The 14,340-nt window shown below is 40.7% G+C and overlaps 1 protein-coding gene across 1 annotated transcript in view; it reads right to left on the bottom strand.

The window, feature by feature from the left end:
• The window catches only part of col7a1 (collagen type VII alpha 1 chain), a 46,489-nt gene extending 42,141 nt beyond the window's left edge, over window positions 1-4,348 (bottom strand). Inside the window, exons 1-11 of the mRNA XM_022745643.1 lie at window positions 4,289-4,348; window positions 3,853-3,925; window positions 3,511-3,691; window positions 3,235-3,391; window positions 3,028-3,121; window positions 2,745-2,912; window positions 2,426-2,583; window positions 1,948-2,077; window positions 1,690-1,809; window positions 437-592; window positions 84-203 (exon numbers count right to left, since the gene is read on the bottom strand). Of these exons, the coding sequence (XP_022601364.1) occupies window positions 84-203; window positions 437-592; window positions 1,690-1,809; window positions 1,948-2,077; window positions 2,426-2,583; window positions 2,745-2,912; window positions 3,028-3,121; window positions 3,235-3,391; window positions 3,511-3,691; window positions 3,853-3,925; window positions 4,289-4,348 (1,417 nt within the window). The remainder of the gene's footprint in view (window positions 1-83; window positions 204-436; window positions 593-1,689; window positions 1,810-1,947; window positions 2,078-2,425; window positions 2,584-2,744; window positions 2,913-3,027; window positions 3,122-3,234; window positions 3,392-3,510; window positions 3,692-3,852; window positions 3,926-4,288) is intronic.
• Between the last annotated feature and the right edge of the window lie 9,992 nt (window positions 4,349-14,340).

Here is a 14,340-nt window from a genome sequence, read left to right as displayed (position 1 = left end):
AGTACAAATAACTTATATTTGTGAAAAGTCATACATGTGGTGAAAGATTTTGATGTGTTTGATGTTGTCTGCTTTGTCCTGACCTGGAAATGGTCCCCAGACTAGACGGTAGGTCCGAGCACCACTGACGCCTCTCCACCGCAGACGAACACTGCCCTCTGACTCCGTCTCCACTGATAACTGCTTTACTGCCTCAAGCCGCACTGACAAATGCAAAACCATGAACACAAAGACACTTTTAAATATTAGCTGATGATACTGACACCCATTATAAACCGCAAGGAGACAATATCATTATACAGAATGTACTTAAGTACAAATACTGTAATGCATTAAACATTTGCATAATATTCCTCCATTTTGTAACTTTATTACAAAATGTACAACTGTATAATATTGTGTCTACTTGTTTTAGTGGGCCACTGGGTAGACTCACATGTGCGGGCATTGAGGACGGATGGAGATGCAGAATTTCGGGGGAACAGAGGGTAGAGACTGATGACGTATTCTGTGTCAGGCTGAAGTGACTCCAAGGTGACGGATGTGGAATCTGCAGACAGAGACTGCTCCAATAGCTGAGCCGCTGGCTGACCTGCTCTTCCAACCACACAATATACAGGACAAACAGACATGGAGGGCATGCAAAAGACCAATTAGTGCACTCAGAGTAATCAAAACTTATACTGTACATTATGTCATCAGACAAAGTGGCTGACAACAAGCTAGAAAAATATAGATGTCTTTCTCTCACCTCAATGCGCAGTGTATTTATGGCAGCCTGCCAACTGCAGAGAAGTAATGTGCACAGCCTTATATACTGCCATTAAATGCAATGAGCTTTATAAGTCCTGAGCTTTCTGAGAGAGACTGTGTCTGTGTTGTGTGCATGTCCTGTATGTGCTTTGGTAGCTGTCAGTATCTGTCTATCAGAGTCAAGGTGCGCACTTGCTGGAGCTGGCAGACACTGAAACAGGTAGAAACATCACACCTCTCATTACAGGATACACCTCATTTGAATATTCTCACACACACATGCCAGCCTAACTAGTCAGAAAAGGAGCTCCATGTGAGACTGGCACTCCTGCTACATGTTTGGTGGGAGATAGCATTTATATTGGCCCTCAAGGACCATTTTTCTTTCCTGAATCATGGTATAAGCACCCAGACATCTTGACACTGTTATGATCTATGCCACACCCTGTCTACAGAAATGTGAGGAGAAAAAATTACTGTGACACAAGTAAAGGTTTTCTGTCTATCTAATTTCAAGACTGGTGATGAGAAAATGTATTTGATATTTTAGGTAATGATTGAGCAATAAAAAGCCTCAACTGACAGCCAGTGCCTGAGGGAGTTAGGGAGTTAAGGTGTTAGATATGCTCATGTTCCTCATAATCAGCCTTGACTGCTATACATTCTCAACATGTCTCCAACTTGCCACCAACAGGTTAACTGTTGTTCTCTCTTCACTGTTATACTGTTATATCCTTCGTTTTGCCAAGATATGTTTTTGTGAAAAGATAATAATCAATTTCTAAATTTCTTTATTTTCTGTAACGAGGATATGTTGGTGACGTCCTGTAACTGTTACAATAACAGAAATGCATGGTTCAGGTGAGAGGCAGACACAAAGAGAAAAACAGATGGAGACAGACAGGAAATAGAAGCAGGGATATGTGTGCGCCTGACCTCTTAGTCCATAGGTGAGTCTGTAGCCCTGGACAGGAGATGAAGGCTGATCCCAGCCAACAGTGAGAGAGAAGAAGTCAGCCTGGACCAGACGTAGACTGGAGACACCTGGCAGGGACCCTATGAGGAGAAAAAAAAAAATTCCAGGTGATTGTGACAAGTTCAGAATAAATGGTTCTGTCTTGTGTGAGAGAGGTTGCATTAGTGTTTTGGCAAATGTCTCTCGGCTAACATTTGACTCCTTCACTTTTTACTCACTGGTTCGTTGCTTGGCAGAAGAAGACTCTCCCACACTGTTGGGGTATTGGGCAATGATAGTCACCAGGTAGTCTGTCCCTGACCTCAGCTCTCGGGCAGTGAAGGTCCTCTGACTAGCAGAGACAGTCTCCTGCAGGTAGAGACACAGGTCATCTGTGTAAATATTTCTGCCTAAAACATGTTTTTGTCAGGTGAATGACTGAAATAGACGGCTGAGCCATGCCATTCTTCTATCTTCATCATGTCTGCTAGGGTACACAAAGGGGGAATTTCTCTTTTTTTCTCTTCTGCCAAACTTTAATCTCTACAGCATCTACATGAAGACGATCCACCCATTAGACAAGTTTATACTCAGCCTAAAGGCATGTGTTTTGTCTCACAAAGCAGGATTGACTTTGGCTCCTGAAACTGCAATTAACTACTTGAATCTAGGTCATGTGAATGTGTCAACACAATATACTTCAACATCAGGACTCACCTGCCGCAATTCTGCTGTAATAGGCTGACCCAGGCCGGAGAGGGGCACATACTGGACTACATAGCCACTCACAGGCCCCCCTGCAGGAGTCCAGCGAAACCTGAGAGAATCAGACATCTGCCCTGTAAACTGAATGTTGGACGGACCAGAAAATGCCTCTGGAGGAGAGGAGAGGATAGGAGAGAAGGAGAGGAGAGGAGAGGATGCATGATGAGACATGAATAAGATTAAACGCAGGTTTACAGTTTAAGATAATAGTTACACATACTTGCGTCTGTGTACATTTGAGTGTACAGTATGTGTACAGATGTTAAGTTACCATGCGTACCATCACTAGCATAGACTCCTCCTGCTTTTGAACACACTCGGGGACTCACAAGAGGAAGAAGTGTGTTCAGCAGTTTGAAATCCCCAACAAAGGAGGTGAAGTCACTGCTGGGCTGAGAGGATATCTGAGCCAGTTCATTCCTATCTGCGCTCTTTATGCCTTACAAACACAAACATTTGGAAAAGTAAAAAAAAAACAGTGATTCATAAACAAGTCTCAAATAATTCACAATTACTTAGGGTAAGAGAGGAGAAACTGAAGATGCGACACCTACCAACTGCAAAAACATGCACTCCTTGACTACGCAGCTTCTGTGCAGGTTCTTGCACACTGTCCTGTGACTTTCCATCTGTGATCAGGATAGTGATCTGAAAATTAAGGAGGGCCCACAGATAGAATTAGAAACACAATAAATGGTGATTTAAATAAATATATATCGTTATATAATTATGAAACATCATAGAACGGCTGCTCTTTAAACCTTTGGGACATCTCGACTGGCTGAAGGGTTGAAGAAGTTGTCAGCCACAAACTTGAGACCAGCACCAGTGCGTGTGTTTCCACCTTTATAGTTTAGATTTTCTACGGCATTGACCAGCTCTGTGCCATTCAGGTAGGTAGTAAAGGTGAATTCAACCCTGGAGGAAGAGAAATGTGCATTAATACATTATCCTGCACCTGCAGAACGATGAAAGAAAGACAGATCCTCTGTTACTGCATACAGAGTAGTGAGGTAAATGTTAATACTGTCAAGCACCTGGAGGTGTCACTGTACTGTATGGCCCCAAACCGTATCCCTGACTCGCTGACAGAGCTGGCAAATGGTTTGATGATTCCAGATATGAAACCCTTCACCTGCAGGAAGTTAGCTCGGCCAATACTGGAAGACCCATCAACCAGGAAAACAATATCTGCTGCTTGCACATTATTACACCTGCCTGCAGACACAAGTGATGGAGAAGTCATGTGAGCACATAAAGACATAGCCTCTGCACAAACAGACAGACAGACAATCACATTGGAAGAATCGTGAGGCTGATGTGGTAGTTAGGAAAATCATTTTATATATGTGTGTGTGTAGTATTTTTTATTTTTTTACCCTGAGCTTCAGCCTGTTTCATGAAGGTCAACAGGACAACCAGTGTGAAAAGCCAGCTCCACATCTTCACAACCTGGACACAAAAAGGGCAGAGAATTTTTTTTTTTTTTGCTGTTGCTGTTTTTTAAATTTTCTGTTAATATCCATCCATTAATTGGCAGTTAAAAAATAACATCCACAGTATTGACGCTTGCAGACTTGAAAGGCCTTGTTTATTGTTGACTACTCCTGCTCCATCATCCTCCTTTCCTTGCTTCCTACTTGCTTCCTACTTGCTTCCTTCTTTCCTACTGGTTACCTGACCTTGTCACTTTCCTGTTCAGCTGTATCCCATTAGTCATTTTCTCCTCAGCATATGTTCAATGTAGTTCAGCCCTGTTATTTTGTCTGGTTGACTATGTTGCCTTAGAGTTATAGCCATTGTTCTTGCCTGTACCTGTTCTGACCCACCTTGCATCTTTGATATCCTGCCTGCCAGTCTCATCTCTTTGAACATTTTAGCTTGTTCCAAATGTCTGACTGACTACCAGGTGAAGTATGTTTTATTAATCCAGTCAGGCTTCACAAGTATGCATCAGATCCCAGTCCTGTTTGCATGTTACAGTTTCAGAGATGGCACAGTAAATAATTCTTAAACTAGCATAATAACCAAAACTAGACATTGTAGTCCAAGTTAAGGCAGGAGCATGAACTCATTAGTATGTAGCTGATCTGTCTGAATGCCTCTACTTGTCTGCTAAATGGTCCAGACATCTATTGCTGCTGCCACTGCTATCTGTATTGGTGCTGCTGTTTACTGGCCACGTCACTGTACAACCCACCACATTAGTTTTCACAGGGAAAATATTCAAATTCATATTAATTATCATTATCATGATAACACTGTGTGATTACTAACATTGGATGCTGGACCTACAATACAAATCCATTTTTTTTTTACCTTAACTATGAATTGAAACCTGGAAACTCAGTTCATAAAGTCCACACTACTTTCATGCTCTCTAGTTTCAGTGCTTATGTTTGGCAGTAATAATCAGGATTTCTAAAGTCCTCAGAACAGAACTGACTTCTGGGTGACCTGTCCTCACTTCAGCTTAAAGCTATATTTAAACCAGCCCTAAGAGTAGTCAGCAAAATTATATTTTTCAACTGGAACAACAGAATTACATTATCGACCAAGCTCTGTTAACATAATAACTAAAAAGAAGAAACACAAGAAACATAACAGAACAACATCAAGTCTTTCCAAGACACCTGGTCTCCTTTTTTGCGATTTGTGCGCTCATTCTTTTCCACTTCTCCTTCTGCTAATCAATGTATATTTGAAACACTTTGGGCAATTTAATGAATATTATTTGTCTATATTTTACTATGTATGTCTTGTAGCACGTTTTGTTTTTAACCTGTTAACTTTCTTGCCCTGTATTGTCCTTGCGATGTGATGTTTTTGATTGCATTGCCTTTCTGAAAAGTCGGTTTGAACATTTATCTCCACGTCATCTTTACACATCACTGCCACCAACTTGAGCACACGACTTTTGAGCAAAAAAGTTATTCGCAGCAAATTTCAGTGACAGCTTTTGTCAGTTGAAGGACATCCACTGTGAAAGTGGAAGACTTCTTTTCATGATAACCTCTATTCACATTCACCTTTTCACAGAGGTGATGTACTACACAGCGGCTACTGGAAATAACTAACAGATGCTGAGCCAAAGAACAAAACCTCTGATCTACTCTGTAGAGCTAGGGTAACAATGTCAGGAGCAAAACCATGAGAAACCACCACAGATGATTGAAGCAAATGCATAAGTGGAAGCAGCAGGACAACTGCGGATAAAAGTGATTTTATGAGCTTGTATAGAAATGCAAAGAACATCAACATCATCTGGAATTTGGTCGTTTTACCACTTGGCATTTTGTCGGACATGTCGGCATTTTTACCCAAACCAGACTGACTGTGCCCCTCCAACAGAACTAGCCCACATTAAAGACAGCTGTAATTGATGGTTTCTGACAGACTTGATTATGCTCTACGGCAGACAGATAACTAGATTTAAGTTCAACTACATTATTTCGCATTCTTGCTAAGAGTTAGATTAGATTGATAGATTGAAGATTGATACCACTCTCATATCTGTATGGCAATTACCGGTATATGGCTACAGCCAGCAGTCTGTTAGCTTAGCTTAGCATAAAGACTAGAAACAAGGCTAAACAGGTAGCCTGGCTCTGCCCAAAGGTAAAAAATATGTCTAGAGGCACCTCTAAAGCATCTCCAAATATTACATCATATCTGGTCTGTTTAATAAGCACAAAAACCAAAGTGTACAAAGGACACATTTACACACTTTGGTTTTTAAATGGATTCATTAAACAAGATATAACATGTTAACGTGTCTTCATGCTAAGCTAAAGAGATTGTCTCCTGGCTGCTATATATTTACCTACAGACTTGAGAGCGGTATCTTCTAACCCAACAAACTATTCCCTTAACAATTATAGCACAAAAAGATAAAGGACAACTCGGGTCTTTCTTTAATAAATAGACGCTAGAATTAGGTGCCCTTGTCCTTTTAAGAAGTTCAAGACATTCAGACATTGCCTAAAGCCAGAGACTCATAATTATCCATAAACCTTTGTCCCCTTGGTAAAATACAGAGCCCACGAAACCCAACAGTTTTAGATTTTTGTCCCAAACATGCAGCACACACGTAAAGCTTAATATGTTCCAAATGTAATGCCCCTCTCCCCTTTCAAGATTCAAAGTATTTATTTTAAGACTATAAAACACCTATAAAGTGAAATTATGTACAATTACCTCCCGACAAACCACATCAGCTCACTCTCATTTCATGTTATTTTTCTTTTCCCTGTATGGACCTGAATGAAATCATGTTAATTTCTGGTTTCATTATGTAAGCCAGGTGTTGAGACCACAGTCTATACCCAGTCTCATCTGAGTAATTATATCTTGGCTAACTTAACAGATCTTAATTTAAAGGCATTAATGATTTGAGGGCCGTTATGAACACCATCTGATATAACTAGAAGAAGAGGCAGTAAATGTCGAAAGCATCACAAAGAACAGATTTCTCCTCCTTTCTTCCCCTTCCTGCCACTCCCACAACACACCCACAAACGCTATTTTATACTCAGGCCCTAACCTAATCCATGAGTACACACTAGTATATCTTCAAATAACTGCCAAAATAAGTCACCGGGTAGATCCCATGCCAGCTGTGGGAATAACCCACTTCCTCTGATAAACTTTATTATTACAACACATGTAAAGATGTTCATCAAGACTATATAAAGTACATTCCTAGGGTGGCCTCAACACCTGGAATTTTGTAGGGATGAAGTAACTAGCTTATGGGTATGGCCACACCCACTACAGGCCACCTGGGAACTAAACCAAAGACTTTGGTTAAAAGGTCAATGACACAGTAGCTTAGTGCTTATCAGAGAGCTCCTCAACTGGAATCAATTGAGGACTTAGTGGGGAAAAAACTACCTGTATGCAACAGCACTGATAGAGGAAGAAAAGGATTTTTCAGGGACAGGAAGAAAATGAGATTAGGACTCATCCCAAAGATTCTGGTGGGAGCTGTACAGAGGGTGGGCTGTGCTTTCTGAAAGCTCAGCCCAGGCAGGATCACTGAGTTGTACTTTAATAGAGATGCCATTCTCCCTGGGGGGCGGCGGGCCACAGGCTACTGCAATGTGACAGAGTGCAGGATTGTGTAAGACCCAGGCTCCCTCATAACATCAGTCCAGGGACAGAGTGTGACACAAGTGGACATAGGTATGGATGGTCAAAGGAGGCCAGGGTGTCACAGTTATTACCCAAGTCTCCTGCAAATTTGCTCACACATCAGGATTTTGTTTACTTGGTACACACAAGCTGCTGGTAGCAAGAACCAAAGAGCCCTGCTCTGAGGCTGAGGGTCAAAAGCAGGGGAGACTGATCCTGTCACCTTTGACCTCTAGCCTCAGGTCAAGTACAGCAACAAACACATCTGCCAGTAATGGATTATCAGTCTATTTCTTCATCCAAACCAAACACAAGTACTAAAAACAGCAGCTTTTGAAAACCTTCTGTGACCCATTGTTGGAACAAGTCTCAAAGGAAGCATTGATGTTATCCTCCTATTTAAGTGTTTCACAAGCCTTGTATCACTATTAACAAATGCCAGATGGACTAAATCAGGGAAATAACTGAATTCATCAATGGTGTATGCTTTTCATTCAAAGACATGAATGAACAGAGACAAAAACTTTAATTCTACTCTAGTTAAATCAAATATAAACACAGTTATAGAGCCATTTAAGCACCAGTAACAGTTAAAATATACCAATTCTATTCAAAATTATTTATGTCTGCATATTTTTTCAACAAAATGGCCCATTGCTGATGCATTTGTTTAAAAATAACACTATTAAGAAGACAGAGATCTGAAAATAATGTTCTCTTCCTAGACCCCAAGTGAAGGCAAGAGAAAATGTTTCAAAACAAATATATCAAACACACAGTAACGAGCAGCAGTCCTGCATAGATGACACACTTGGGGTCTGTCCAGGACCATCCACTACAAGAGTGGCATGCCAAAAACTTAACCAAGCATGGCTGCAAAAATGCAGTGAATTAAAAGATGACAGAGACAGTGGGAGGATGAAGGTGAGACAGAGAGGAAGAGTTCAATCAGTCCTGTTAAACATTTGAGACATATTTAAAAAATCGAGATATGGCATTCTGGGATTTTTTGCTGTTGCATGAGCCAAACCACAGCAAAGACATGAATGCCCTTAGAAGTGGGACAGACAATCGAAACCAATTAATATACAAAGGCAGAGGAGGAAGCGGAGGAGTAATAATGCCCCCTCACTAAATGAGTTCAGCTGAGGTCAACATGGTTGTACACTCCCCCTTTGTCCTGTGCAACTGTATGTAGTGAAGTCTAATGCAGGCAAAGTGTTTGCAAGCACAAAATACATTAATTACAGGTTTTGTCATGGTTATATATTCTTTCAGATAAAATTACATCACCATGTTATGTGTTTTTTAGTCTAAACCCCCAGAGGAACATAAACTGAGGTAATCTGAGGTATTGCAAAGATGCTTATTTCAGAGAGGGTGAAAATGAGGTGAAGAATGTTCTGCTCAGTCTTGTCCAAAGTCAAGACTTTAGCTGCAGGGAAGCAATAGGATAAGGAGTGTTAAATTGGCTACAATTCAAGTAAGTGCTCCATAGGTACATGGTATGAGTTATTGCATACTAGCGTGTGCAGGCAGAGTAAAGCAGCCGAATTTTTCATCCGTACATAAAAATTAAATTATGTCCAGACTCTGTACATCAAAAACGCTTCTTACAAATTGCGCATATCTCCAATTGTGCGTAGCACCAGTGGTATTCCTGCAAATGTATCTTCCTGTAGAGCCCAGAGCTAACCCTCCTCTTCCCGCCTCTGCATCATCTTACCTGCGGATCTCTGCTCCGTGCACCGGGCAACAGCCTGCTGCTCCTCACCTTTCCACCTGTGGCATATCCAGCCCTAGCTCTCCATGCAGTGTCTGGCCACACAGTAGTATTCACAGTCCCCGGTGTCCAGTATCACAGTTTAAAAAAGCAGGAAGCAACTCCACTGTAGCTCAGAAACTGAACTCGTATCGCTGCATCCCTGCAGGAGACTGTCAAGACTGTAAACTGCTATTTCTGATTCCCGAGGCTGCCTCGCTTAGTGCAGGCTGAACTCAAGCGGCAGAAGAACAGTTCAGACTTGTTCGGATGCCTGGAGGGGGGACTCCTCAGCTCTCCCTTTCTGCATTTTTTTTCACAACCTCATTTTGTTTGCCTCCCCTCCCTCCCTGCTCGTGCTTGCAAGAAACCCACGAAACCACGTGCAGCTGAAACATTAGTCAAATAATTCGGTTATTTTTCCAGGTAAAACAGAAAACTGAGTCTGGGTCACGTGATTTCATGCAGATCGATTTTTTTTACACAGCTGACCCCTTTGGCACCAGTCACCCCAATTAGCCTACTTTGAAGCCGGAACCTGGATGTTGATAACAATAATATTAAGTATATATTGTAGCCATACCATTGTCGACATGCATCGGTTCAGACATTCTGTACATTTGTTTTTACAAATTACAGCTACATTTGTATTATCTATAGATTTGATGATGACTTGCTTAGTTCAAGTCAACTACTGGAAATAATTCTTGACACCTAATTTGTTAATTTGGTGCTTCACCATTGAGGTTTGTTAAGATAAACCGCAAATTCTGAATTAGCAGCACTTGTTGGCAATTGCTATCTCAATCTTACAACCAGGTTTATTTTTAGACTTTTAAGGGAGGCATTGCTTCTTATTTCTTATTTAATCTCCATCAATAAAAGCTAATGACTGCTAGCCTGACAAATAGAATAAACTGCCATTTGGTTTCACTGAAGAAATCAGATGTTGGCGGCTATTCACCGATCTGGAACCAATTTGACTAAAAGCAGGAATTATGCTAGCATTCATCAATGCTCTCTGGTCCCAACTCTCTGACTTTTAATTGCCATGTCTCATAAGTGCAGCCTTAGCTAGGTAGACTCTCTTTTAACTTACCTACAAACACTTACAATTTGTAATGTCACTTTAGCTCCATTTAACCCACTGGTTTGCCTGCAAAAGTTAGCTTAACACTAGCACCCTTTGAATGGTAGCCAAACATTAGCTTAACTGCCTAGTTTCAGGGCAGGGCTAACTCACCTCCACTGGAATATTAGTTTGCTATCAAATGTTATAGTCAAAAGTGTGACATAGGGGCGTCGTGGGGCGTAGTGGTCTAAGCAGGTGCCCCATGTGTAGAGGCTACAGTCCTTGCTGCAGTTGGCCCTGGTTCGAGTCCTGCATCGGACGGCCTTTGCTGCATGTCATTCCCCCTCTCTCTGCCTCCCCATTTCCTGTCTCTCTCTACTGCACTATCAAATAAATGCATAAAGAGAAAAAAATATACTTTAAAAAAAAAAGTGTGATATAAAGAGTTACAGAGATAATTACAGCAGAGCTGCAGTCTCCAGTAGACCCTCTTCACAGTGGACATCTTGAATTGCAGCAGTAGAAAAAGCACAGGCCTGAGTCTAAAATCATCCCATTGTAGACTCATTCACTGCTCAGTATGTAATAGACACTCTGTAGTTTACTAATTTCCGACACTAGTCTGTAGGCTACATGTTATGTACACTACTTTTTTCGTTCAGTGTGGAAATTTTGAAAGCCCTAAAGTGGATACATTTACCCACTAAGAATTTGGACACAATATAAAACGGTGGACAGAAAACCCAGTACACTATACAGTAAATAGGGAGTGATTTAGGACACAGCCCAGTTACCAATTTACTAATAACATTAACAATGATTGCATTCTATTCAAGCCATAACCTTGTGTCAGCATGCACAATATACCAGGGCCCTGAAACTGAATCAGATGAATGGTATTTAGCCATTATTCACACCTGTGCTTTCTCTACTACATGTAAAAATGTCTTTCAAAAAGGTCTGTCCTGTGAATAACACACAAAATGAAGTTGTCATTGGAGCAAATGGAGTCATAAATTTAAAAAAGGGAAAGGTTTTCACCCAATCACATATTTTGAATTACCACTTCAAGGCAACAGCAATTGTGATATAGAGGAGTTGGATTTCAGCATGGCCTTCACAAATATGCATGACTCCCTTTTGCCCCTCTTCCAGCTCTGTATTGTCAGCTGGAACCATCTATGTTTTCAGCTCCTAGACGTGGATGGACTCTTACTCTTCTCTATGTCGTCCTTTATTCTTTCAGCTGACCCTTATGGGAATGTTTTTGGAAAAGTAACAACACTGACAGGGAGACGAATGGCTGAGCTAACCTTGAATCAGACAGCCTTTCAGTCACGTTTTGATGAAATTCACCAGCGTCACAACACTGCCCCTTCTTGATCCTCATCTTCTGTTTGCATCATTGATGCCTCTGTAGGCTGGCTGACAGAGGCACGGGAGTACCTGTTGCCTCAGCATCAACCACAAGCTCTGGATTTGCTGCCACATTTAGGGGTGCTAGGGTTTCTCCTACAGGTTCATGTACAGCCTGGAAAGATGTCCAGTACAGACTGGTAAATGTGCCTAAGGTTAACTGAACATTCTTAGAGAAGCCCTCATATTTATCCAAATCAAAAAAACATATTTTCTCATGACCCTGCAATAGGAGGTCAGTATCCTACCAGTAGCCTCTATTCCATTAGCATCTGAGGTTTTGAAAAAAGGCCAGTGGCTTTGACTATTGTGTGACCTGCTCTATGTGACAAGGATCTAGAGTGAAATAAACTGTTAGTCTGTTGTTGGTGTTGTGTAGTTTTGACAGGTATCAAATTAGTTTATAAAAGTTTAACAACTATTTGATGGATTGCTATAAAAAAAAATCCATGGTGCCCAATCCTAATAACTTTGGTGGTTGCTTGTCTTTTCCTCTAGTACCACCATTAGACTCATATCTATGTTTTTGCATGAAATATCACAACATTGTTGGATGGATTATCATGAACATTTTTGTACACATTCACTTGAGTTTGAGGATTCATTTTTAATCAACTTGGTGATCATCTGAGTTTTCATCAGCTCAAAATTTCCATTTGTCAAATACTTTAGTTTATGACTAAATAGGCCTACCAGCAAAAATAATGACATTCCCACCAGACACATCTGTAATTTGGTTTTACTGCTGCTAAATGCTAATATGCAAAACAAAGATGATGGACATGGTGAACATTATACCTACTAAACATCAACATGCTAAAGCCACTCGAATGGTTGTAGTCTTCTTTATCCAGAGGATCTACCAATGTAATGAAAGAATCTGTTTTCTGGTGTTAATTCATGATATAAATATTGTTGTGTGCTACTTATTGTTGCCATAGAAATACCTGTACAAACCTGGTCTAATCACAACAGCTGTATTATTTCAGTAATTCTATCCTTGCTGTATCAATCTTATTTAATGTATTGTATTCAGATAAAACCATCTCATACTGCTATTCATCAAACTGTGCCTGAATGTACACAAAGGAGACAGAAGGTAGTGTAAAGAGCCAGGCAGACAGGCAGACAGAGGTCTACAGAAATCTGTGCGACGCAGATGTGTTGTGCAGCTCTGGATCTTTTAAACCAGCCAACAAAACTGAAGCCATAACCATGCTGCACTAATAAAAGCACATTCCAGCACCAGAATGTATGTTCTCCTGACAGTGCTTTTTTCGCCTGTGTTGGTTAGGGACAATAGAGACAAGATGACTTGTGGTTTAAACTGCTTCAGTTTGCACGTTGCACTTGATTTGCCACCTTAAAATCTTCTCTTTCACATAATCTCATGTGACATCCTTCCATCTTAATCATAACCAGGCTACAGCAGTAAACAACCTAAAGGTTAGGAAGACAAGCTTGTGGTTTGAATTCCCAGACCTGCGAGAATCCTCAGGCTGGTGCTTTACCACTGATGTGCCTTTGAGCAAGGCAGTTACTCTATCTCTATTGTTCTAAGTGATGTATTCAATAGCCTGTAGCTGTGACTGTGGTTACAGAGATCATCACCTAGATACGATTTTACTACTGCTACAAGTAATTCAATGCATGGGTGTGAAAACTAGCTTGCATGCTCAGCAAATTGTGCAACTGAGTATCATCTCAGTTACACAATATTATTTAATACTGTAGACATGCAGTCAGTGGGAATATATCAATCAAAAGACATCATAACTTCTCCACCAAATTCTTTGGAGAACAGTGAGCAATTTCAGACTTTGTCTGCCAGCACTTCTCATGTGTGCATTCAGTCTGGAGAGGCAGACAGTAGGACCCAGTGAACTGCATATGATTAAAAACAAGGATAAGTGAAGTAGGACTGAACTGAAGTTTGTTGTAATATCTTAAAATGAACTTCTACTAGCAAGCTGCTGTCTATCAACAGGTGTGAACATGCTTTTGTGAGGGAATGGGTTGGAGTTGGGTACTTTAAAAAAGGTAAATCATAATTTTATTATTTGTTAGATACAGTGATGCTCATTAGTTACTTTGGGATAGTCTTATCATCCCATGGTGCAACTATTATGAATGTCTCTGTTTGGAAAAAATCTTCTCCAAATAATTTTCCTTCCTTCCTCCAAAGATAACTGTTGAGTGTTCAAGAAATTTCTATTATTGATTAGAGAGGTAATCTGATGAAAAAAGATAACTATTATTTTACCTGCTGTTTTAGAGCCATGTTGTTTTCCAGCTGGAGAGAGGTATGCAAAGGGTCTGGATGATGACATGTGATGTCTGTCTTCTGTGCTTTCTTTTGGGATTGACACTGATCTCCCTGTTTTCTCTTTTCCACCACTGGTTGCTCCACATGTTTAGCTGATTTAACTGGATTTGAAGACAGGTGACAGCATGGGGGGTAGGAGAGATTACAGGAGAGTGTAG

This window comes from Seriola dumerili, unplaced genomic scaffold (assembly GCF_002260705.1).
Source record: "Seriola dumerili isolate Sdu_G_001 unplaced genomic scaffold, Sdu_1.0 BDQW01000089.1, whole genome shotgun sequence".
Taxonomy (NCBI): domain Eukaryota; kingdom Metazoa; phylum Chordata; class Actinopteri; order Carangiformes; family Carangidae; genus Seriola; species Seriola dumerili.
This window is presented reverse-complemented; position numbering and strand designations above follow the sequence as displayed.